We start from the raw sequence: 27,574 nt of genomic DNA, 5'->3' as shown, positions 1-27,574 counted from the left end.
AAAATAATGTAGTATTTGTGTTATTTTAATAAAATTTGAAAAATTTTCATTCCTTTTTTTATTTGAGGGGGAAGCTATTATTCAATTTAATTGAAATAATTTCATTTAGATAATTGTATTTGTCAACCTGCCTAATTTGCTCAACCTGTCAAGTTAAAACTGTTAAAGATGTTCAACCGATCTGTCGTATTTATAAATTGGTGTCGGCAGCGGATTGCAATTTTTCCAACCTTCCATTAGGGGGTTATAAAAATATTGCCCTTCACCCACTCAATTTAACCTGTGCACACCCCTCTCACCCAAAACAACCCCACCCCCCATCATAGGTGTTTTTTTCATTTTTTTTTAACTACATTTTATATTTTTTATATATATCTTTATTGTGTGTCATGCCTCATCCTATGTTATCAATGTTTTTAAAAGTTCAAAAACTATTAAAAAGAAATAAAGAAAAAAAAAATTAAGAAGCAAATGCTTTAATCGAACAGAAAAAATATTTAAAAAGTATTGTTATCTATAAAAAGTGCAAAGACCACATCTAGTTTAGGTAATAATTTATTATTTTTCATAAAAATGAGTGTTTTGTAATAATTTTTTTTAATAATATAGCATTAATAATTTGATATTGGTTTCAAGCTAATCTCGAGGGTTTTAGATGCATAAATAGTTACTATATCTATATGGTTGTAAATTGTTATAATTTAATCATTTTTTGAGATTAACAAAAGCAGTCATAAGTTATAATTAATATTTATCAAATTACTTAAAACCATTACATGAGAATTATAGTGGAATTTCTACTAGAGACGATGCACACTAGAGACGATGCTGAAGGACGAAGATTGAAGAATCCATTTGACACAATAACAGAAGGACTTGGAAAATATAGGTTAGCACAGAATTTCATGATGGCAAAACTTGAGGGGACTTTCAGAGGCACAGATTTGAAAGGTGTTGAAATGTCTTGGTTGGAGCATGCCTTTGTTTTTTTAAAGTGATATATTTTTCTGATGGGATGAGAATGAAACCAATGGGAAAAAGATTCTGCCAATTCTACCAGTTTGTTGTTTTGTTGATTCTACAGCGGATTTTTTCCCTTTTTGGTCCACCATTAATATTTGTCAGATGATGAAAAATAAAAAATAAAAATCCATTCTTTCACCCATTTTCCTTTGCTAGAACAAAAATACTTTCTGTGTGTTTCAATGCCATGCTTCTTGAAATTTTATCAGGTTCTTTTGAAGAATGATGGGCTCTTTCTTGGAAGTTCATTGGCCATGAATTGTGTCAGAGCCGTCAGACGTTTGATGACACAATCCATAGGCCCAGATCACACTATTGTGAGCTGTGACTATTATTTGTGATGGTGGGATGAGTCATTTGAGTAAGTTTTACAGTGCTTAATATCTATCTCAGCATGGATTGACACCCAAGGCTACTGGATTAGAGCCTCTTGGACATCAGATGAGTTAGTGTGATCCAAAGTTTTGACTTAGATGTTTATTGTTACTTCCATCCAAAGTTTGAGCAAGCCCATGCAACTGTATCTCTCCAGAAAAATTATGTATTTAATTCTAATTCATATTGGTGTTTATCCATCTGAATTCTTGTAGTTAAAAAGACATCGGAGCAGCAACACTAGAGCAGGATAAGACGCATCTATGTTAGGATATTGTCAATTTTCTGTTTCATTCTATTCGGGACATTAATATGTATTTTCTTTAAGAGGTGTACAATATATATTTCATTCAGAGCTGTATACGAGGATGATTGAAATCATTTTTTCAAGAGAAGTTGAATGAATTAATGCCAATGTACCAGTTATTATTGCCTATGGTAATGTCATGAGGAAATAAGTTTGCCAGACAAATTTGAGTGGTTAGTTCATTTTACTGTGAATAAGACTCTTAGAGCATCATTGTAGAAGGATATTAACAATGAATACTACTTATCTTCCTTGGATTTGCCTTCTAATCTCTAATCTCTTCCCTTTAATCTCTTAAATTTTGAGTCATTGTGAACTAGGAAGACTTGAAATCAACCTGTTGGCATGCTTGAAACATTTGGATATGCGATAATGTGAATATGTTTATTATTAACTGGTCCCACTCTCCTATTATTCATCAAATGCAAATCATCTTTAATGGACAAGACAAAGGACACAATGCTTTTGCATGGCTAAATGAACATACCAACCAAAATTTCCGTTGTTATTAACCAACAGGCGAAAGCAAGTTGAATTTTTCAACATTGAGAATATTGTTATAACCACACACATATAATAATTCAAAAATAAAACTCATTATTGTGGCTCTTAATGTCCACCCTTGATTCTCCATCATCCAGTAGCCTAGTGTCCACAACAACTAAACTCTTTGTGTGTGTGTGTGTGTGTGTGTTCGTGAAATTGTTTGTGACTGTCCTCTGTGATAGTGGGATGAGACATCTGTGTATGTATTGCAATGCCAAATATCTGTCTCAGCTAGCGTAGATTGATACCCAAGGTTGGATTAGAGTTTTTGGGCATCAAATGAGTCAGTGTGATCTAGAGTCTTGACTTGGCTGTTTCTCTCCACTTCTATCCAATGTTCAAGCAGCCCTATGCAGCTATATTTCTCCAGCAAAGTTCCCTTAGAAGGTGCCTTCTAAATTTAAGAGGATAGCAATGAACAAGCGCAGAAACACTAGAGAAGGACTAAGCACATCTCTGTTTTGTTAGGATAATGACATTTTGGTTTCATATTTTTCTAAACAACAATATTTATCTTATTCAAAGGGAAGGTGTTGACTACAACTATTTTAGTTAGATGATCAATTGTAATAAGTTATTTAATGAATTTTTTACCCAAATTCACATGAATGATTAAAATTTAAGACTATTTTGTAAAGAGAACAAGGCTTGCCAAACTAAATTGAAAACTCAACTTCAATATAAACACATTTTACATTGAAATTATGTTTTTGGAAACTTTGATTTCATAGTAAAATTTGAATTTTCAATGCTTAAATAAGAGGCTATTCTAGTTGGAAAGGTACTTTGATGAACCAAATTAGAAATAATCAACCATGGAACAAGTCTCTCAATCTGCCCCAAATCTTTGGTAACATCTATCATTGTTAGCGTTTTCTCTATATCTTCCTCAGTACATGTCAAGGCAAGGAACAATACAACTTGATTTGGACTTGGCAATGGTGTTTTAGTTGAGATCCTAATGGGGATTAGTATGATTGATTGAGGAGGGTGGTAGTGTTTGAATGCTTCGATGAGTTTGGTTTCAAAAGCTGCATAAAGTTGTGGTCATTTTGGGTTGTGAATTTCAGTACATGGATCAAATTGTTTGCTCTGCTACCATATTTGACGCAGTACAAGATTTGTAAACTTGTCTAGGGATTTATAAAGAAAGACCATAACAAACCTAGGGCTTCACCACTTAAGGCTGCTTGAAATCACCACCAAGTTAGAGAAAAATTTCAATTCAATATTATCTATTATCAAATTCACCATACCACAATATTTTGCCTTTTTTTTTTGAAGCCTTTTGAAGTAGGACCTCCAAAGCTAGAATCAAGAAGGAAAGAAACAAAACAGTCAATTACATATAATTCAGAAATAAAATAAGAATTCAAACCAAATCAAATTCAAATCAAATAAAACCTATTATCAATCCTCCATCATCAAGGGGCCTAGTGTTTGCACCAACAACACTTGCTTTTTTAGCAAACTGTATTGGTCCTATTGTAACTATCCTTTGTGATTGTGGGATAAGGTGTCTGGATGTGTTTTACAATGCCAAATATTCGTCTTAGCATAGATTGATACCCAAGGCAATTGGATTAGAGTTTTTGCACATCAAATGAGTTAGTGTGAGTGCGTGACCTAGAGTTTTTTCTTTGATGTATCTCTCCACTACTGTACAAAGTTCAAGCAGCCCTATGCAACTATATTTCTACAGCACAGTTCCATCAGAAGGTGACTTTTGAATTTAAGAGGATAACAATGAACTAGAGCAGTAAAAGTAGAGAAAAATTAAGCACATCTTTGTTAGGATAATGACATTTTTGTTTCATACTTTTTAGGACAACAATATTTATCTCATTCAAAGGGAAGGTGTTAACTGCAATTATACCAATTAGAAGATCAATTGTGGAGCAATAAGTTATTTAACGAATTTTCGACCCAAATTCACATGAATGATTAAAATTTAAGACTATTTTGCAAAAAGAAAAAGGTTTGCCAAACTAAATTGAGAAATCATATATATTCTGGAAAAAGAAAATTTACAAACCAACTAAACAATACACAAGTCTTTTTTTCCCTCAACAAACCACTATACAGATCATAGGAATGATTATGAGAAGGATCCTGTGGGATGCAGTTTGAATTTAAGCTGGCCCAAATCATAAACTCAATTTGTTGATAAAATTCTTTTACATTTCATCATTCAAGCCCTCTCAGCTCACTAGTGAATGCATTACATTTCCTGCTTTTGATTTGTACCGAAACAAATGGAACTTCAATCTCTTAATGGATGACTTTTACATTAAGATTGATTATATATATTGGCAGGGAAGTAAAAAGATTACAATTCTAGAAGGCAAATGAACAGCTTGCCTAGGGTACACTCAAATAGCATTCTTATATATCTAAAGGGAGTTCTTAGTCATTTTTTTGGGAATAGAGGTGGGTTAGAGAATCGAAAGTGGGCTATGAAATTTATGGATCTTAATGCCAGGATTGAGAACTTCTTATTGGTTGTTCTAAGAGTAACAGTAAGTTTATGAATATTGTAAATTTATCAAAAGAAAATGTTAAGACCGTAACTTTTGCCACAACTTACACGTATGATAAGTTTTGAGTGATGGAATAAAAGTAGTGAGTCTACAACTCCACCACTCACAGCTTGGCACGTTAGTAAGTTGTGGCAAAAATTATAGTCTTAGCATTACTCTTTATCACACTTGTTGAATGTACGAAAAGGTCTAGCAGCTAATTTGGTTTTATTGGTTAAAAGGTTAGAAGAGAGATAGATCAATGTTACAAACTAAATTATTAAAAAAAAAAAAAAAAAAAAAAAAAAAAAAAATGTTATGAACTCATGCACAGACTTGGGCATGGAGTCGTGTATTTTGGTTCTTTAAGAATAGTACTTGGCCATTCTCATTACCTGCAAGCAGTAAGCACTAAATTAAGTTGCTTCCTGCATGGGATTCATGCGTGTAAATATTTGTATCTAAATCACGTATTCATATGCATCAAGAACCCTGAGACTTGGAAGCACAAAACCACAGATTGCATCTTGGAAACACCTACTTTTCCTATAAAACTAGCTGTAAACCTGCGCGATGCGCGGGAAATTTTGACGTTGTTTTTATTTATTTATTATTTATTGATAAGTGAAAGAAGAAATAAGTACATAGAACTTATAATTATTAGTCTAAAACTCAAAATTATATATTTATTTTTCTAATGGGGTATAATTGATGAGTAATGCTACAGCCATAAACTATTTTACAACATTTTTACAAAATATTGATGTAGTCAATCTCTTATTGGTTTTCATCTAGGCCCATCATTAATATCACTTTTTCATTTACCAATAATCACTCACCACATTAGTAATTTGTAAATTTTTTTTTATAAAATAGTTTGTATCTCTAGCATTATTCATAACTGATATAATGTAATATATATTTTGTAAGCTAAGAGATTAATAATTAATTGTTAACCTACATAATAAACAGTTTGCTTTTATAAACTCCATTTATAAATAGTTTACTTTTATAAAATGTAAACTTATTCAAGACAAAACTATTTATAAATGTCCATTTTTTTAACCTAAATTGTTCTAGGAAAGAGAAATGACACCATGGTCAAAGCAACATTTAGATGTGTACATTTGAACATGATTTAGTTTGCAATTTATCATACAGTCTATACTTTTGTAAAAAAAGTTATGTAAATTATCTAAATATCTAGATCATATGCATATGCTCATATGCTAAATCTGGTTTGACACCAACGTTTGTTTTTGTGATACCATGGAATAATGAAGAATCGCTTCATTATGCTGAGGTATTGATTGGAATATGTACATGTGCAATACGGAAATGGCAACTCTTAGTGGGCTAATTTTCCCGAAAAATTTGTAACTATATGCCAAATTCCCATCTCATGGAGAAGTCAGAGGGGAAAAAAAATGAAACACTTAAGAGCAAAAAAATTTATACATTTTACTCATTGCTTATTGAAATTTAGTTACATGGACATTGATTGACTTTAAGAAAATCATGGTTCTTCCAAAGCAACTTTACTACTCTTGTTCTCTGAAGAATCATTTAGTAGCTTTGGAATCGCCTACCTCTTCAGGGTATTCGGCTTTCACCCAAAGCACAACATTTAAACCTATGATCATAGAAAAAGAACCTAGTAACTTAGCAAGTTGAAGACAAACACTTCTTTTATTACATAAAGGGAAAATGGTTACATTGATTGTGAATAGAGAGTTGGACATTGTTGAGAAGAGGGGACCTCTTTGTGATGCACCAAGCCTAAACAAAAAAGTTAACTACAGATCCAATTCAACATCTATATGAAAAATTTTAAGTAATCAAAATGTGTACATTACAAAGAGTCATCGGAAAACATCCAAGTAAGAAGTATGGCCATGAAAAACTTATTCCTTACTTCACATCAAAATTCCTACAAAAAAAATAAATAAAATAAACACCAAAAGAGTTATATGCACATACCATTTTTCTAAGTTATACCCAAGAGCAATGCAGTATTGACTGATTTGCTAACGCTAAAAAACATCCCTATTATCTTGGCAATACTTCTTGAGCTTCATATATTAACATTCCCCATTCTAATCAATTTAAAGAGTTTTTAAAACATTTAAAATGTTTATATAATTGAATATAAAGAGACACACAAAAGAAATATGCATAAACATTGACATTTTATAAAATAAATCAACATGGTCTAGTTGCTTTCCTATTTTATCTATCTATGTTATTTTTATCACATTTTTTAATATTCCAAATGAATCAGGAATTGAACCATAATATATCATGCCATGAGCCTTGTAAAACAATAATAATATATTTTTTGAAAGACCTATTACACAAAAAGCCACCTACAAACGCTTTACACTTGCATCCTCTATATTACCGCAACACTTTCCTTTGTCCAGCAGCGAGCAATTAGAGTTTTTTATAACGTTAAAATCAAACATTTAATCTTCTGCATAATGGGAGAAAATGCAATTTGTACCAAACAAACCAATGAAGATGGAGGGGAAAACAGAAAAGGCAAAACTCACCTTAAAGGGACTTTCCAACTCTGCTTGTACTTTGGTGACTTCTGCAGTGGTGGAGAGAGAATTGGAAATCTATATATAAAAAAATAAAAAACAAATGAATGGGATTTAATTCCAAAGGGGCAGGCATTGAAGGTTTTGATAAGAAGAGGAAGAGCCCAAAAAGATAGAATTAAAGGAGGGCCAAAATGATGAATGTGATTTAATGGGAAAGTAAATAAAGGGAGAATTGTTAACCATTTTTTGTTTTGATAAGGAGATGAGAAGTCTTGTGAGTGGATGGATAATATATAATACGTGGGACACTTGGACAGAATTAATAGAGAGTTGAAGTAATAAATGAGGAAGGAGAGTTTATTGGAAATATTAGAGGGAAATATTGAATAATTGAAATTGATTAAAGCAAATTTGGGGCGAAAATGGAGAAGAAAAAAGAGACAAAAGCTAAATGCAAATCACTCTAATAGAGTGCCACGTGGCAGAACCTCATTATAAGAATAATCATAAATGTAATATAGAAACAATCATAAATTTAATAATTTTTGTCGTACTAAAATGAAAAAAAAATACAATTTTTCTCAAAAATTCAAAAGGAAATTTAACGAAAATATTTATTTTTTAATAAAAGTTATTTATAACATTTTGTGAATCATTAAAAAGAAAAGAAAATTTAAAAATTATTCTTTTAGTATTAAACAAACTTTCTCAAACTTATTTTTTCTGCCTACAATCCAAAACACTGAAAAAAGTAACTAAAAAAATTAATAAAACTTAACTATGATTAATTGGACCAATTAGGGAAAAAAAATTGTTATTTATAATCTACTAAGGTTATTTTCTTTGCGGAAATTGTAATTTCATCCACCCAAAACATATTATCAAATAATCAATTATTAGCAAAATCTAAGAATTAAATTTCTATATATGCATTGTTATAAAATAATAATAATAATAATAATAATAATAATTAAAGTAAAATTGCGAAAGATAAAATTTGTCTCTCATCCAATAACTTTTGTTTAGCCAACCTTTGCTTGTCTCTAAATAAATTGCATTATAGGGTACTTTTAATACTATTAAAAGTACTTTGTCCACTACAAATGATTAAAAAATAAACAAAAATGATTAAAGTCTCATAGTTTAACATCTAAATTGAGCACTATAAAAATCATGCTATCAAATTACAGTAACTGCCAAATTAAATTATCCAAATCATGCTATGTATTAGAATAATATTATATTTTTATATTTAATCCTTTATAATGCAATAGGATAACATTTAACAATCAAAGAGAGAGAGAGAGAGAGAGAACTGAATCGCATTAACCTAAAGTAGATTAAAGAATATAAAAAATTATCAACCTAAAGCAAAGATGCAAGAAAAATAAAAAATAAAAATCCACTCAAAAATTGTGTGTGTGTGTGTGTGTGTGTGTGTGAGAGAGAGAGAGAGAGAGAGAGAGAACCTTTTTTTTTTGTAAGGGAAAACTATGCATGGAATGAATGAGAGAGTGACAAATTTATAGTAATAGAGTGTGAATAAGAAGAGACAAAAATAGAGGAAGATGAAGGGAAAGATGAAGAATGATATTAATGTAGAAAGTAGTGGAGAGATGAGAAGGTGAGAGAAGGAGAGAAGGAGAAAGGTTAGAGAAGTAGTGGGGAGATGAAAAAGTAAGGGAGGGAGAAAGGTTGGAGAAGTGTAAATATGAAGAAAAAAAATTATAAATAATTATAAGAAAATGGAAAAAAAAAAAAAAAAAAAAGATGATGACATGGACGTTGACGTGGCTCAACGTGAGAGCAGCAGCATTAAATGCTACGCTTCAGCTTTTAGTAATATATTGATGTGGTTAGCTTTTTTTTTGCATATGATCTTCCACCGCAAGGCCCAAAAGTTTTTCAACAAAATTATTAGTATATATAGATAGGCTAATTTCAGAAGTTTGGCCCAATAAAATTAAACTTGGTCCTCCCTTAACAACACCCTTGTCCCTCTTAAGCAAAAGTAAAAAAAGCCCAATCAACAAATTTTATCAACAAAAATTTGAAAATTAGCCCATTTAACACTTAAAAAATTGGAACAACCGAATCAACTCCAATAAATACGTTCAATCAAAAACTAATGAATAAGTTATACAGACGCCATAAATTAAAATAAAAAAAAAAAAAAAAAAAAAAACTAATGAATAAGAGTATATAATCAATAAACTGCAAAAGCTAAGTAGCATTTTTTTTTTTTTTTTTTTTGAGAAGAAAAAGCTAAGTAGTAAATTTAGTTTCCTCAAAAAAAAAAAAAGTTGTAGTAAAGATTTTTTACTAGCTAGGAAATGACATAATCATAAAAGAAACGATATTTATTGAAATAGAGAAATAATAGTACTATGGGCACAATTTGTTAAATAGTACATTTTTAGGAAAAATTCGGTGACTAGAATGCGTTTGAACTTATTTAGTTAGTTAGACTATTTTTGAAACTCAAGTTTAGCAAACTCGAGTTCATTTTAGGAAAAATTCGGTGACTAGAATGCGTTTGAACTTATTTAGTTAGTTAGACTATTTTTGGAACTCAAGTTTAGCAAACTTGAGTTCCAACCCAAAATCAACTTTACTACGCTCGAGGTCCAACCAATATAAGTCTGACGTGGAATTGAAAAAAAAAAAAAAAAAACCACGTGGAACTCGAGTTTATTAAACTTGAGTTCCAGCCCGTTAAAAGTTTACCTAAATGAAACTTGAGTTTAGTAAACTTGAGTTCTAATTAGGCAAATTTTTTTTAGAATGGAACCCGAGTATAGTAAATTCGAGTTCTAGGCTAGAGAACTTTTTTACTTTTTGATTTTTCACAACTCATATCTCTTTCTCTCTCTACCTCCAGTCTCTCTCACTCACACAGTACGCCATTTCTCACTCTCACTCTCACTCTCGCTCTCCTCCCTCACTCTGACTCGTCTTCCTCAATCCCTTGTCTCCCTTAGTCTCGCAGCTCTCTCAATGCCTCCTCTCTCTATCTCTTATATTTGCTCCACCACCGTGTCTTCCTTTTGCTCTTGCTCATCAGATGACAGCCTCTCCAGAAAACGTCTCTTGTAAATTCAGCAAGTTACCAACACTTTGACAAGGAAATGAACTAAACTAAGGATGCTAGGTATAACAAAAGTCGATACTTATAAACTATGCCACAAAGTTCAAAGGCACTAGAAGTAGAGATATTGGTAGATGTTCACGTGGGGTGTCCAATGCTTGTCTACAAAAAATATGAAAACATAGATACATCATAAATATGGCATCATTTAGTTCAACTACATGTTCTTTTGCACATTTTCTAACTATGGGAGCACTGAAAAAAATATAAGGAAGAGAGGGAGTGAGAATAACAAGAGTATAATACCTTTCTCTTGCATAAGGTAGCTTCAAAATAATAGGCTCAAAATATGTTAAGAGCTAAATATACCAACCAAATACTTTACCTAGGATAATTGAATGCATGTGTTGCTTACCTAGTTTCGAACGTGACTTCTTGTTGATGCACAAATCACATTCGGACATCTTTTGCGGTTATGGCCCTCTTCATGACACACTCCACATTTCAGCTTGGGTTGATTTCCCCTCCAATCCATCTCAGTCCTTGTTCTTGTTGTCATAGGTCAACCTTTGTCTCACAACATATTAGGGTCAAGGTACAACTTTGGGCCAGCAACCTCCCACCACAATGACTTATCCTTGGGCACACAAAAATCATGTGAATAAGTGGCAAGTCGTTCTTGTAAACTATAACAAGGGTCAATATACTCCATTACATTGATATATTCCCTGATACAAACTACAATTACATGTTAACAAGGGATCTTATAGATTTCCCATTTGCCACAAGTACATGTGTTATCCTGTAACCTTACTTTATGATTATGGTTTCCCCCTTTAGAGCTGTGTGGATTATAGGTTGTGCAAACTTGATATACACCATTTTGCTGGTGAAATGACCTCACATAATGTCTGAGCCCTTTTTTGTAATTTGCTTCATAGGTCTCCATGGCATAACTGCTAAACGTTTGACCATGTGCGAGATCACCCAATATTTTAGTGTGCCGATTATTGAAATAGGCAACAAGTTTGCACCAAATGTAGTCAACCAATGTAGATATTGGTAGTCCACATGCACCTTTAAGAACTCCATTGAAACACTCCAATATATTGGTAGTCATTGCCCCATAACAGCGTCCATGATCATGTGACAGTGTCCACGTCTCCAAATCCTCCTTCATTAGATATAAGTACGGCTTTTTTTTTTCTCTGTATTGGGATTCTTAATGAATTTGAGTTCAGCTTCCTTAAGGCAGTTCAATATTTTATCAAGTTTGTGAGCTTAAGTAGCATAACCTGCTTTCAAGACTAGAGACTTTAAGAATGGGTCCTTAAATTGAGTGTTGAAGTTGCTGGCCACGTGTCTAATGCAAAGTCAATGATATACCGGTACATAATCATGGGGCCACTGTGCAATGGATGATATGATAACTCAATGTCAGTCGGATATTATGCAAATGTCGAACTTGGGTACCACATCTTGTATCACGATTCGCAGGTAAGATAAAAACCATCCCCAACTAGCCCCCGTCTCATCATCCACAATCGCAAAGGCAAGCGGAAAAATCTCATTGTTTGCATCAGTTGCCATTGCAATCAATAACTTTCCTTTATATTTTCCATAAAGATGAGTTCCATTAATACTAATTACTGGCCTACAATGTGCGAATCTAGCAATGGAAAAAGTGAAAGCCCAAAACACATACTTGAATATAACAATACCTAGTGTCCCCATTGATTGACTGATAAGACACTTGTGTACTCGGATCGCTGTCCTTATATGTTAACAACAACTTCTGCAACTTTTGGTACGACTCTTCCCAATTCCCATGTATGTTTGCAATGGCCTTTTGTTTTGCATCTCATATCTTGTAGTACGATATTTCGTGCTGAAACCTTTCCTTCATCAAGTTTTGGAGATCTTTTATTTTGCAAGTATGATCTTCAAGTACATATTTATGAAGTTCTTAAGCAAGAAAATTCGAATCCATCATTCTACTATCTTTGTTCACCCCAACTGATGGACAAGTGTGAGGACCGCTGTATACTGTGGTGGCCTATTGTCCGTTAAGTTTCCGTTGCGAGAATGCTCGGACTTTCCATGCACATGACTCGTTCACGCACTTCACACATAATCTCTGCTAGTTGGACCACTCAATTATATAACTTTTGTTGTTGTCCATAGAGTACACTATTAATGCTTGCCTTACCGCCTCTTTATTAGGGAAAATCAACATTTTGCTAAAATTCATTACCCGCACCCAACTTGATGAAAATGGTATCTCAACATTTGAAGGAACCACTATATTATCCCATATGTTTGCATGAAATGACGGGCTATGAGCTTCGTAGGAAGGGACTATATCCGTAACATGTTGTACACCTATATGATCACCTATATCATCATGAAACTCCATAGCATCATCATCATGATCATCCACAACATCATTATGAACATTGTTAGCATTTTCATAGTGATCAACATACTCGTGGAAGTCATCTCTTTCAATAATCTCTTCATACTCATCTCTACCATGATAAACATCGCCTTCGTCTTCCCTCCCCCCCCCCCCCCGCCAGAGATTGAATACATTCTTGTTGATAACTAAATCCGCAAACCTCTATTGGAGTTGGTGTCTTGTGACATGGTAGTGTATAACCTCCAACTATGGTGCACAAGGTAAGAGTCGAATGACCATCCTCATGTAATGATGGTAATTCTTCCCCTCCACCACCTTCCAAAGTTGTTTGTTGCACATCTTCACTGCCAACTTCTGTACGAGGCTCCACACTTATATAAAACTCAGCAGCTTTTAACTGGGGCGTAGAGTTTATCCTGTCAAACATAATCTTAACGTGCTTATTTCCTTTTATTTCAATAGGTGTGAAGACAATGCGGTCACTGAAAACTGCATGAGGAGCATGATATATAATTTTTATGTCATGAAACCGAGAGTCCAAATCCAACTCTTTCATAATTTTCTTTTCCAACTTCTTCAAATTGATCTCCCATCGTTTTTTTAGCTGAATAATCTCTAACTTTTTACCAGACTCTTCATGCGTCACTCCATGAGTCACATCACTACAGGGCTTCCCACCATAATATAGATATAAATCAATTGAACTCATTACAAGCCTATTCAAAGTCAAATAAGTTTAATAAAAGTTATGACAAATATAACACTTTTATCCGATATGAAATATAAAATACTGTCTCAAAGGAAATATAAAGATAACATTGTATAGTCCACTAAAAAATTATAAACAATTGAAATTTTATTATTTCCAAGCAAATATAAAATATAATACTGTATGGTTAACCAACTAAAAATAACATTGTATGGTCCACCAAATATAACATTGGAGATAATATTTTTGAAATTTCCTAGCAAATTTTTATTAAAGATAGCATTGTATGATTAATCAAGCAAATATAAAACATTGTCTCCAAGTAAATATAAATATTTGAATTTTTAAATTCAAGCAATTTTTATATGGTCACTAACCTTTAAAAATTAAAACTCGTTAAACCTTACAAATAACAACACATTGCAAATAATAACAACATGTTACCCATACACATTACAAATAACAACCCATTACAAAGAAAACCCCATTACATATTGCAAAGAACAAATAACAACCAATTACAAATACAAAAAAAATAAAAATAAAAAGGGATAATTACACTTTACCCACCTGTGGTTTGCCTCTAATTCTAAGTGCCTACTCGTGGTTTCAATTTTGACACTTTGCCCACCTGTGATTCTCACCGTTACTGTGCCGTAACCCACCTCTCTACTTTCCGTTACTCTAACAAAGAAAATGTAAAAAACAAAACACGAAACGAATCAAAACACTCTCAAATCTTGAACATGAAGAACATACCCAAAAATCTGAAAATTACAGGAAGTTGAACCCATAAACAATATCCAACACTGGCCCAAACCACAACAACAAAACTCAAATCTTACATCAAAACTTAAATCCAAAAAATTAAAAAAAAAAAATCCCAGCCAAACCCATAACAAAACCCAAATCTTACAACAAAACTCAAATCCAAAAAAATCATAGCAAACCAATCACCACATCAGAAGCCACAACCACCCCCCACTGCAAATCGGTCCATATCAAAAGTGACTCCGGCCGATTCGGTTGATTCAAACCCAGATTTAAAAGCTTTCGCACCAAGATCTTCCTAGATTTGTTTCAAGTTGGCTTAAGTTCAAACCCAGATCTCGATTTTTAACCCAGATTTGGTTTGTGTATCTGATCGGAGCATCGACAAACCACCGCCGAAAACCAGATGAAAACCCAGATGAAAACCACCGCGAAAACTGAAAACCACCATCGAAAACCAGTTGAAAACCCAGCTGAAAACCACCGCCGTATATACCGTAAAAACGAACTCAGGAGATCTTGCTCGATGCCAGTCAAAGGAAAATTGTCCCACAATGATTCAGTGGTACCTAACGATTTGATGAACACCCCTGAGAGAGAGTGGGTCGGGTTGTAGAGAGAAGGGAAATCTGAGAAAGAAATTATGGGACAAGAGAAAAGAGTAAAGTATGAGGGAAAGAAAAATGACTTTGGCTTTGTCTTTGAGTCACAATGATTCAGTGGTACACACCAAATTGAAGGGAAAATGCCGCATGTTTTTTCATATCTATTCAGATTTTTCCATTGATTTTAGGCTTAGTCAACTTTAGAAAATTAATTATCAGTTCTGTTTTCATTAATTCCTTTCAAATGTAATTTACACATTCCAATTATTGTATGCCCCGCATTTCATGCAGATTTTGGATTGAACAAATGATGAAAGTTATATATATTGTTCACGTCGTGATTGGTGGGATGTATATCTTTGAAATTTGGTTTGGTACCTAACAATTCGACTGATGAGCACCAGAGAGTGGGTCGGGTTGTAGAGAGAAGGAAATCTGAAAAAGAAGTTGTGGGACAAGAGAAAAGAGTAAAGTCTGAGGGAAAGAAAAATGACTTTGGCTTTGTCTTTGAGTTTTGGGTATGTTCATGTTCAAGGTTTGAGTGAGAGTGTTTTGATCCGTTTGAGGTTTTGTTTTTTACATTTTCTGTGTTAGAGTAACAGAAAGTAGAGAGGTGGGTTACGGCACAGTAATGGTGAGAATCACAGGTGGGCAAAGTGTCAAAATTGAAACCACGGGTAGGCACTTAGAATTAGAGGCAAACCACAGGTGGGTAAAGTGTAATTATCCCAAATAAAAAATAAAACATTACAATTACAAACTACACATTACTCATAAACACAATAAAAGTGGTATGTGTATATATATCTACCAAATGAAAACTTATATTAACCAGGTCTAACCAAAAAAAAAAAATTAAAAGGTTCAAATATTTACCTACAATTGAAGAAGAAGGAAGCTTTTAATTTTGTAGAATGATAAATGAAAGTTGTTGGCTATGAAGTAAACCAGAAGGGTTTTGGGTGTGGGAGAGAGTTGGGATAGGCACTATCTGTGAGAGTTTGCATCTGTGAGAATACTGAGTGATTTGTGGGTTAAAAACAGAGATAGATGGGGTAGGTGTGAAATTAATTGGAACTTAAGTTTACTATACTTGAGTTCCATTCAAAAAATTTACCTGCTTGGAACTCGAGTTCCACACGGGTAAATTTTACGTCATGGAACTTGAATTTATCAAACTTGAGTTCCATCTGGGTAAAATTTTTTTAACGGGCTGGAACTCGAGTTTGATAAACTTGAGTTCCACATGGTCTTTTTATTATTATTATTATTATTTTTTATTCCACATTAGACTTATATTGGTCGGACCTTGGGTGTCGTAAAGTCGATTTTGGGTTAGAACTCAGGTTTGCCACATTCTAGTTCCGAAAATAGTCTAACTAATTAAATAGGTTCAAACGCAAGCTAGTCACCGTATTTTTTCCTAAAAATGTACTATTTACCAAATTTTGCCAGTAGTATGCTTTTATTGTTTTGGATAAAAGTTGGTGCCTTTTAAAGTGGAGTTGGTCTGATTCTTCGAATGATTAGTTGCTGAAAATTGAAAATTGATCAAATTAGTTGATCATGGTGTTGTGTGAATTGTAGAGCAATGTTGTGTTGTGTGCATAGCACGTGTTTTCTGTGTATGTGCCTCTTTTTATTTGTTCAATTATTTGTTTATTTGTCATTTGTCATTAACATTTGGAAAATGAGTTTTTCACACTCTTTGATTTTATACAATGAAAGGGAAATTATTCTGACATTTAGTATGAATTTTATTATTGATGATTTATGAGACTTAAATGAATGTTGAGTTCTCTTTTAATAGATAATTGTATTGTAATGTATTAAGAAATAACTATATTGTGTCATTTTATTTGTAAATAGTTTGTAAATACTAAATGGACACATATTTGGATTTTCATGATTTTTTTTGGTGTTTATACTTCGCCCCCCTCTCAGCCAAACTCGCAGCTCCGTCTCTATTCCACCAACCATGGAGCAGATTGCGAATCTTTTGGATTGCATTTCATGGAGTGGGGTTGGTTCGGGGTTAATGGATGCAGCTGCTAAAGTTGCTTTACAAGTGGGAAAACCAGTGGGTGGAGTAGAGAATTGTAAGTGGACTATGAAATTTATGGATCCTAATGCCAGGATTTAGAAATTCTTATTGGTTGTACCAAGAGTGTCACGCACTAAGAAAATTTATGAATATTGTGAATTTATGAAATGCTTTGCGATTTTGTTGAATGTGCAATAAGGTTCAGTAGGGAGTTTGGTTTTATTGTTTGACAGGAAAGAAAAGAGAGAGAACAACGTTATGAACTCTTACACTAACTTGGGCGTGGAGTCGTGTATTTGCATTCTTCAAGGATGTGACCTGGTCATCGTCATTATCTGCAAGCACTAGAGTTGAGAAGAGAGGCAAGTGCATGTTGGAAACATACTTTTCCCATTGACTGTGCATAGCCTTTTCTTATGATCTTACACCGTCCATGTAGCAGACTCTGAATCTTTTCGATTGCACTTCATGGAGTGGGTTGGTTCTGGGCTAATGGATGCTGCAACTAAAGATGCTTTACAAGCATGAAAACCAGTGGGTGGATTTAAGATTGGCAAAGAAGCTGGTGAATGGACAGCCTCAAATTTTCATCCGTATCAAGCTTCAGAAACTTACCTTACTTGCAGCTAATACTATCGTTGCTGCTATATCACCAGATTTTGATACTTCTCACTTGCATGAATTGCCTTTTAATAGTGCAGGAGGAATTTTTCTGATAGAACTGATTGTAGTTGCTCTTCCCGTTTGTATTGGTACTCTAGATGAGGTTTTGAAATTAAGATATTAGCATTCATTCAACTGGAACGGATAGGGTCAGAGCTTCATGTTCCCTTCCTTTAGTGAACTATGACTGTGGTACATTGTCCAAAGGAGAGATTGAATCTATGGACGGTTTGCAGCAGTAACTCAGAGGCTTTGGCTTATTTAGCAGAATTTAATTTATCTCCTTCTTAGTGACAACGTAGATGTGAAACTGAACTGCAAAGTATTCTTGGGGCAGTTTCTTCATAATTTTTGCAGTTGACAACCAGATTGATTGTTATTAGATTCGTTTTAAATCCATTTGATTTATGTGCAATAGATGTAATTTCGTGAAGAATGTTGCTCACTAAAAACCATTCCGAGATTTGGAAATGGATACTTTGATATATCTTTGGAGTGTGAACAAATATTTTAAATTCCTGGTTCATGATCTGTACTTCGTCACATTTCAGCTTGGAATCAGTCAACTGAATCTGGTTACAAATCAAGAAATTGTCTTTTACAGTTAATTTTATGATCCAGTAAAAATGAGTCTCACCTATTGCTTTCTTTAATTAGTGAGCAGCCAGAAATTGCCGTTGTTGATTTTCTAATTTACTTGCTGATGTGTATTCATTCCTTGTACCTTAATCTGCTTTTTACTTGGTTATGTTTTGCAGGTACTTTGGAACTATGAAATGGTTAACATTTATTTATTTTTGATATCAAACAAACCATGAACAATATGGTTATAGGATAAAATAGAATGTGGCAATTACATGTCAATTAATCAGGAATGGCCTGTGAGAAGGATGAATATTATACCCATCTCCATGAACAATACTTTGCTAATGAAAAAACTTAAATTGTTATTTTTATGCTTGTTTTTTTTCCCCTCTTAAATAAATGAAGTGATGCTTTGCATTGTCAATAATGGAATAATGCTAAATATGAATTAAGGCTCTCTAAATTAACAAATAGCTAGCGATACTAGTGCCTTGTCATATAGTAAAGAAGGTGATGCTAAGTTTGGAAATTCATGTTTAGTATAGGATGTTGTGTTTGTTGATGATTAGGATTGATTTTATTTTGTTAGCATTTCAATTTGTGGCTCTATGCAGGCTTTGGTATCTGGGAAGCTAGCTCGAGTTGGAGTTGTTACTGAGGGGAGTGCTTCTACAGTTGCTCATGTCCCTATTGATGCAAATGCCTTGTGGTGATCCCTGATAATACTACGATTGGGAATGTATATTTGGAATGTGTTTTTAATGAGCAGAGTTCGGTGACCAATGACTTTCTAATATTCCTGCAATGATCTTCAACGTTTACATTATTGACTAGTGAGGGAAAATATACACCATGGACCATTTGATAGCAGCTAGACAAACTTAGGTATTGATTCAAAGCTGTGTACAAGGATGATTGAAATCATTTTATCAAGTGAAGTTGAATGAATTAATTCTATTATAGCAATTATTATGGTCTACAGTAACGTCAAGAAGAAATACGTTTGCCTGACAAATTTGAGTAGTTAGTTAATTTTACTGTGAATAAGACTCTTAGGGCATCATTGTAGAAGGATATTAACAATGAATACTCCTCATCTTCCTTGGCTTTGCCTTCTAATCTCTAACCTTTGAGCCATTACAGACAAGAAAAAATTTTGAAAATCAACTAAGTTCTTCCTTTTAATCTCTTAACTTTTGAGCCATTGTGAACTAGGAAGACTTGAAATCAACCTGTTGGCGTGCCTAAAATATTTGGATATGCAATAATGTGAATATGTTGTTTATTATTAACTGGTCTCACTCTCCTATTATACATCAAATGCAAATCATTTTAAAGGACAACAATCACAAGACAAAGGACTCAATGCATTGCATGACTAAATGAACATACCAACCAAAATTTCCGTTGTTATTAAGCAACTAGCGAAAGCAAGTAGAATTCTTCAACATTGATAATATTATTATAACCACAAACACATAATAATTCAAAAATAAAACTCGTTATTGTGGCTCTTAATGTCCATCCTTGATCCTCCATCATCCAGAGGCCTAATGTCCACACCAACAAAACTCTTTTTGTCTGTGTGTGTGTGTGTGTGTGTTCATGCTATCGTTTGTGACTATCCTTTGTGATAGTGGGATGAGACATCTGTATATGTATTACAATGCCAAATATCTATCTCAGTTTTTAGATTGATACCCAAGGTAATTGGATTAGAGTTTTTGGGCATCAAATGAGTTAGTGTGACCTAGATTCTTGACTTGGCTATTTCTCTCCCCTTCTATCCAATGTTCGAGCAGCCCTATGCAGCTATATTTCCCCAGAAAAGTTCCCTCAAAAGGCATGCCTTCTGAATTTAAGAGGATGACAATGAACTGGAGTAGTAACACAAGAGAAGGACTAAGCACATCTCTGTTTGTAAGGATAATGACATTTTTGTTTCATACTTTTCAAGACAACAATATTTATCTCCTTCAAAGGGAAGATGTTAACTGCAATTATTTCAGTTAGACAATCAATTGTGAGGCAATAAGTTGTTTAATGAATTTTCGACCCAAATTCACATGAATGATTAAAATTTAAGACTATTTTGTAAAGAGAACAAGGATTGCCAAACTAAATTGAAAACACAACTTCAGTATAAACGCATTTTACATAGAAATTGTGTTTTTGGAAACTTGATTTCATGGTAAAATTTGAATTTTCAATGCTTAAATAAGAGGCTATTCTAGTTGCAAAGGTACTTTAATGAACCAAATGAGAAATAATCAACCGTGGAACAAGCCTCTCAATCTGCCCCAAATCTTTGGTAACATCTATCATTGTTAGCATTTTCTCTATATCTTCCTCAGTACATGTCAAGGCAAGGACCAATACAACTTGATTTGTATTTGGTGAAAGTGTTTTAGTTGAGATCCTAATGTGGATTGGTATGATTGACTGAGGAGGGTGGTAGTGTTTGAATGCTTTGATGAGGTTGGTTTCAAAAGCTGCATACAGTTGTGGTCATTTTGGGTTGTGAATTTCGGTACATGGATCAAATTTTTGCTTTGCTACCATATTTGATGCAGCACAAGGTTCGTAAACTTGTCTAGGGATTTATAAAGAGCATAACAAAACTAGGGCTTCACCACTTAAGGTTGCTTGAAATCACCACCAAGTTAGAGAAAAATTTCAATTCAATATTATCTATTATCAAATTCACCATACCACAATGGCTGTGAAGACTTTAGGGAGCTTACTGTATTCTAAAACCGAGGTGCGTGATTGGATCTCTATAAGGGATAATGAGATATGGAAACTGGAGCAAAACGAAAATGACATTTTACCGGCATTAAGATTGAGTTACAATAAATTGCCATCGTACTTAAAAGAATGTTTTGCTTATTGCTCATTGTATCCAAAGGATTTTAGATATGAAAATAGGGACTTAATTCAGGGTTGGATGGCAAATGGGCTTCTCAAAAAGTCCAACAAAAGTACTGAAGAGTTGGAAGATATTGGAGAACAATATTTAGAAGAGTTGTTATCAAGATCCTTCTTTCAGGAAGTTAGAGGTGAAGGCAATATTGTTTGGACATTTAAAATGCATGATTTGTTACATGATCTTTCGTTATATGTTGCACAAAATGATTATTGCTTAATTGAAGACACTAATAACACCAACAAGTTTGAAAAGGCTAGACACGTTTCAATTTTGGACCGTGAGTGTGGTGTTGATGCAACAATAACTTTTTTACACAAGTTGAGTAACAACATGCAAACTATTAATTTCTCATTTGATGATGGCAGCCAATTTGATTCTATTAATATTAATGAATCTTTGGTGGAAACATGCATCTCAAGGTTTAAGCACCTACGATTGCTAAATTTAAGATATTCAACGTTGGAAACGTTGTCAAGCTCAATTAGTACTTTGAAGCATTTGAGATATCTCAACTTACGTGAAAATAAGAAAATAAAGAAATTGCCTAACTCCATTTGCGATCTACAAAATTTGGAAACTTTGATATTATCTGGGTGTTATGATCTTGAAGAGTTGCCAAGGGATATAAGAAAGATGGTTAGCCTCAGATATTTAGTGATAACCACAAAACAAACGCATTTACCCGCCAACGGAATCGAGTGCATGTCTTCTCTTCGATATTTGTCCTTTGACAGCTGTTATAGACTAGAGTGTTTTAATGAAGGAATCCAACGCCTCACCGCCCTTCGCTGCTTGAGCTTCTGTGATTGTGAAAGCTTGATATCTTTGCTGCAAGGTATGAAACACCTAACCGCATTGGAATATCTGGATATTAAATATTGTGAAAAACTTAATTTAATGGAAAGGGATGACTACCCGACAAGTCTTCAAACACTCTATATTTGGGGATTGCCACAATTAGTGAGTTTGCCCCAAGGGCTTAAAGGATCTGCCGACACTCTACAATTTTTATGTATTGCTAAATGTGAGAACTTGGGGGTATTGCCAGAGTGGCTTCCCGATCTCAGTTCTCTTCGCACGCTTCAGATTGAGGATTGCCGAAAATTATCGTCTCTGCCAGAAGGGATGGATCGCCTCACTGCCCTAAGAGAACTACTTAGTTTGCATTCCTTTTATACAAACAAAAGAACAATTATCAAACTCCTTTGCCAATAACAACCTATCATCCAGTTCTTATAGCATCAATACATACCTAAAGGGTCTGCCATAATGATATCTTTCTGAAATTTCATCTCTTTAGAATGTAAATGCTCCAAAAAAATAGCCTGAACTACTACTGCTATTGGTGAAACCCACAGAATTTTCATGACCCAACAAACTTTTAATTTACCTTCCCAATGACAGGTTAAAACTGCCATAGAAGCTCTGTCATCATTCAGTTGCATCACAATTAAACTTCAAGAGGCCTTTCAGAGGCTTCGTTCACTGCTTGGATTTCATCACTAAAAGCATTCCTTTTCAATGATGCAGAAGCATGCTCTTCAACACTCTCAAGAAGCTTAAAATTCTGCAAATTTCCCCCAAGCTCTTCACCCGTTTGTGTGAACCTGTGTGATTGCGAAATACCATTAGCTGATCTCATTGAGAATTCTCCTTTATTACTTAAGATGCATACCAGTTTATTAGGCCTACTTCTTAGTAGCAATGGGGATTTAATAATGTCATTAAATGGCTCTCCATCAAATTAGCATTTTTAACTTTTCTAAATTCCATCCATGGCCATTTGTTTGAAAATCAAGTAAATTTTGTTTGTTGTCATGCCTAAAACGTTTGGATATGCTTGGAAATGCAATAATGTGAATCTGTTTATCTATAACATATGATTGGATGAAATCAAGTGAGTAAATAATTAGTGATGGAACGAACCTCTCAATCCGCCTGAGTTGTTTGGTGACATCCACCATAGTTGGCCTTCTTTGTGGATCTTCCTCTGTACATGCCAAGCCAAGGTCCACCACAGCTTGTAATTGATGCTCTAAACTAGCACCTCCTTCCCCATCTTCAGCCAAGATTGCAGGATCCACAATCTCGCTTATGCAACTACCTTGGGCACGGTTACGTATGTATGCTTCTAAAGTAGAATCTTTATCAATTGTAAATCGGGTTATATTAAGAGAATCCTCTCCAGTTAAAAGTTCTAGAAGAAACCGACCAAAATCATATACATCAGCTTTCTCAGTTACCTTGCCTGTTGCTTTAAACTCGGGGGCGCAGAAACCTAAATATCGAATGCCAACAAAACCTTCCACGTCAGCTTCACCTTCGGGAATTGATACAGAATAATAAAAGCTGGACAATTTGGGAACATCATTTTCATCTAATAAGATATTGTGCATGAAGATACCCATGTAGATGACAGGTCTTGGGAAGGCAGTATGGAGATAAGAAAGAGCATGAGCAATCTGCCTTGCAATCTTTAACCTTCTCTCCCACACCATCGACTGATGTTGTCGTTCAGTAACAGGGGAGACAAAAATTCGATCAGAAAGGAAACCATTGGCGGCAAATTCAAACACTGAAAAGGGAGATGGAGTGTGGAGACAACAGCCTATGGGCTTTAATACATTGCTGTGACCGCTCATTTGTGCAGAAATCACTAAATCATTGATGGCCCAAGCAAAAGAATGCTTAATGAGAACAATTCGTCCTTCAAGAGAACCCTTGTACCAACAAACTCCCAGATGTTGAGCAGGATAATTGTTGGTTGCTTGGCGGAGTTGTTGAGGGGAGAAGGTACGGATGGGAATAGGCTTGGCATTGTGAACAAAAGAACCCTTAATGTGAACAAAAGAACCCTTAATGAGAACAATTCGTCCTTCAAGAGAAACCTCGTACCGAATAGAGAACCCCGTTACCAGCTGTTCAGAAGAAAAGTTGTTGGTTGCTTGGCGGAGCTGTTGAGGGGAGAAGGTACGGATGGGAATAGGCTTGGCATTGCAAGAGGCAATTAGCTTCTCAAGTAACTTGCTTCCATTCTCATAAAACGCTCTCTCTGTTTCCTCTATTCTTTTAAAAAAGAAATGATGAAATGGCATGAACCAACTCCAGCGCATAATAGCTTGAATGTGGAACGTCCTTCCTTGCTCTCTTTTGTTTCTGCTCTAAATCTAATACTACTACTCTGCTACTGCTAGCGAGGGAGGCTCAGCTCAATGACAATGAGGGCATTTTTATTGTAAATTCATTTCATTTGAGGAGGGAGGTTTCATCGAAAGTAAAGTAAAAGTAAAGTGGAGCTTTCCTCCTCTTTAGCTTTTTTTCGGAATTTCAAAAAGGAAAGTAGAGGTTTTGCTTTTCACATTAGCCGATCAAGGCCCATACCGTGTGTTGACTTGGGTGGGCAACACCGCTTCACATTAGTCGTTGATTTTTTTTTTTTTTTTTTTTTTTGAGAAAGATTAGTCTGATTTTGTCATCCACATTCCACGCATCTCCCTCCTTTTTTATTATTTATTTTATATTTTATAAAGTGCAAGTGCAGCTGAATTCCTCCATTTTTTTTTATTTATTTATAAAATTTCAAACGGAAAGTGCAGCTTTTGCTTTTCGGGAAAATTATTAATCCAGAGTATCATAAATGTATATTCTCTTCTCTTATATAAATTATGAGTCCTACCATAAATTTAATTAGTAGAACTCATAGTTATATGAGAAGAGAGAGTACGCATTTATGGTACTCTGGGAGTACCCAATAATTATCTCCTTTTGGCAACTTTTATGTTTGGATTTACAATTTTAACTAAATAAATATAAACACAATTTAGTTACAAAATTAATTGTAGTCTTATACTATAATTTTACCCAATATCTTTTTATTGGATGTGAATTTTGACAAATTCACAACTGGATTACATCTTCTTCTTATATATTTTATACTTGCAAATTTTCTAGAAAATTAAAGATTAATAGTTATGTCATTAGTAAATTATTTAAATTGCAACTTTTTATAGTTTAAAATTATGCATAAAATATAAACTTATAGATCACTAGTAAATAATATTCTATTGATACAAAATTTGACATGTTTATTAAGAACGTAAAGAACATGCAATTTAATGGTTAGATTTTCAAAATTTGTAGTAATATTTATTTTATTGAGTAAGATTGTAACCTAAAGGTGTGTTTGTTTAAAGGTGAAATAGAGTGGATGGAAGACTTTAGAGAGAAAATGGGAAGAAAATTTTTTTTGGAGTGTGTTTGGTTGGGTAAGAAGGATGGAAAATAAATGGTGGGACCTATATGTTTTCTTCCTATGCCTACTAAAATGTTTTCTCTCCAAAATGGAGAGAAAACTGAGTGAAAATACATTTTTTTTATTGACAAAAATGCCCATATGCATGTGCACATGGGTTCTTCAAGTTACCTTTATTTTATTTCTTTTCTACTCCTTTGGGTAGTAACATTGCCTTGTTGCTTTTTTTTTTTTTTTTTAACTATACATGGTTTTTTTTTTTACATGAATTTTTTTTTAATAAATTTGGGTGATTGCTCTTTTTTTATGGTTATTTGTCACTTTTTTGTTTTAATTAATCATCATTCTTTAACAAGAGTATATAAGTAAATTTAGTTAAACTCATTTTTTCCATCCCTCCACTTTTCTACTCCCAATCAAACAAAATGGAGAGAAAATAAAATTTTTTCTATCCTCTCACTTTTCTATCCTCCTATCATTTTTTATCCTCCCACTTTTCCACCTCTCCATCCAAATGGACCTTAAAGCTACAACCAGTTTTGTAGCTAAATTTTGTCCAATAAATATATATTAGATATTCGATCTACTCTAAGAGCCAACATATTTATTTTCACCAAGTTTTATCTCTTTAAGAGCATCTTTAATAGGCTAGCCAAAGTCATTTTTTGGAATGCACACCAAAAAAATCGGCTCTAACAGTCTCTTTAAAATACAAACTTTTCCAAAAAAAAATTTAGAGTTGCTACATAAGCTCTCTTGAAGAAGAGAGTATTGTAGCAATTACTATAGCAACTCTAAACATTTTTCTCACTTAAAATAATTTACACTCGAATAAATCTGAATAACAAAATTTAGCACAGTAAATTAAAAATTTTAGCATTTATTTCAACCTCAACGGCTACAAAGACACCAAAACACAATCAGAACAAAATGCAAAATGCAATCGAATCACAGAACACAATGTTTCTCATAAAAATAATGAAATTAGAACAAATATTAAAAAAAAAAAAATCTAACCCATCTAGGCTACCTGAGATTGGCGAGAGGACGAGGACAAGTGGTGGAGGCGAAGCAGGCTATGGAGGACGAAGACTATTTCTCTCTCCCTTGGTGAAGCACAGTGGTGATTACCCCTCTGTGTGATGAGAAGATGAATGACATGTTTTAATGTTTTTCACATATGTTTGGCAAAATTATTTTTGTCAACTTATTTTACCATTCAGTTTCTTTTTGCTACTATTCATAGGCTCCACTGCATTTTTTGGTACTTGTAAGGACACAATTTGGAACGACTCATAATAATGTTGGATTCGCGCGTAAAAAAGCCCAAACAATATCATTTATAGAGCGTAGGTTTGAAAGGCTAGGCCTTGGTCACTAGGCGGTGGTTTTTCATGGTGTTCGTACATAATTAAATCGTGTTCACTCCAGGAGTCGTTCTCCTGGGGGCGGGCTGGGAGGCTCTGGTTTTTGGCCATTTTTCCCAGCCCCTCTTTGGCGGATTGCTTACTTTTCCTTTTATACTAGCCTATATCCCTTATCTAATGTCCACGTGTGAGTTTGATTTTTCAGGACTGATACTTGTCCCATCAGCCCATACCCAGAGTGGTTGGGGGTGGTTGTAAAAGCTGAAGAGTATGACTATGTCAGGTACAGAGTATTGAATGGCAATAAGGGCAGCTTTCCCTTTGTCCTTGGTCGTTATACTACCCAGCGTACCCTTCTCGATTGACCTAGATATTTTAGATTTTTTCCCAAACTGTTCCTATACCGTTTTTGCCCTTCCTTCCAGGGAGACCTCGAATATGCCGAGGACAGAATCATTCTCGGCTGTGTCTCAAAACTTATTTGGGCTTTTATTACCTATCCTCGGCCACAACCTTCCTCGGCCCGGGCCTTGGGCCCTAATGTAAAAATGGGCCAGGGCCACAAATTATTTGACCCCACAGTACTATTTATGTGTCTTACTGTACTATTTCAGCTAATTTTTAGTCCAAGAGAAAGAGAGAGATAACTAGAGATAGAGGTAGACGAAGAGGTAAAAAATTAAAAGCAAAAAAGAAGATAAAGAGGAGAAGTGGGGATACATGTGAGGAGGAAAATAAGAGAAAAAAATAAAAGAAAAGAAGAAATGTATGAGAGATAAGGAAAAATAACAATTGAGAAATGCTACTACAATATTTTCAAAAATCT

The 27,574-nt window shown here is 34.1% G+C and overlaps 2 protein-coding genes and 1 pseudogene across 3 annotated transcripts in view; 2 read left to right on the top strand and 1 right to left on the bottom strand.

The window, feature by feature from the left end:
* The window catches only part of LOC115958556 (non-functional pseudokinase ZED1-like), a 29,162-nt gene extending 4,700 nt beyond the window's left edge, over window positions 1–24,462 (bottom strand). Inside the window, exons 1-3 of one of the 2 annotated variants that reach the window (XM_031076982.1) lie at window positions 23,056–24,462; window positions 22,550–22,736; window positions 17,538–17,545 (exon numbers count right to left, since the gene is read on the bottom strand). In XM_031076982.1, coding sequence (XP_030932842.1) covers window positions 22,580–22,736; window positions 23,056–24,242 — 1,344 coding nt within the window. In that variant the 5' untranslated portion in view covers window positions 24,243–24,462 and the 3' untranslated portion in view covers window positions 17,538–17,545; window positions 22,550–22,579. Of the gene's footprint in view, window positions 1–17,537; window positions 17,546–21,536; window positions 22,737–23,055 lie in introns of those variants that run through there. The other variant, XM_031076981.1, reaches the window with a different exon arrangement.
* LOC115956160 lies at window positions 16,887–17,906 on the top strand (annotated as a pseudogene).
* Window positions 20,917–22,344, top strand: LOC115956158 (disease resistance protein RGA2-like). The gene has a single exon (XM_031074617.1). The coding sequence runs from the start codon at window positions 20,917–20,919 to the stop codon at window positions 22,342–22,344; it is 1,428 nt and encodes a 475-aa protein (XP_030930477.1).
* Window positions 24,463–27,574: the final 3,112 nt, after the last annotated feature.

Source organism: Quercus lobata, chromosome 8 (assembly GCF_001633185.2).
Source record: "Quercus lobata isolate SW786 chromosome 8, ValleyOak3.0 Primary Assembly, whole genome shotgun sequence".
Taxonomy (NCBI): domain Eukaryota; kingdom Viridiplantae; phylum Streptophyta; class Magnoliopsida; order Fagales; family Fagaceae; genus Quercus; species Quercus lobata.
This window is presented reverse-complemented; position numbering and strand designations above follow the sequence as displayed.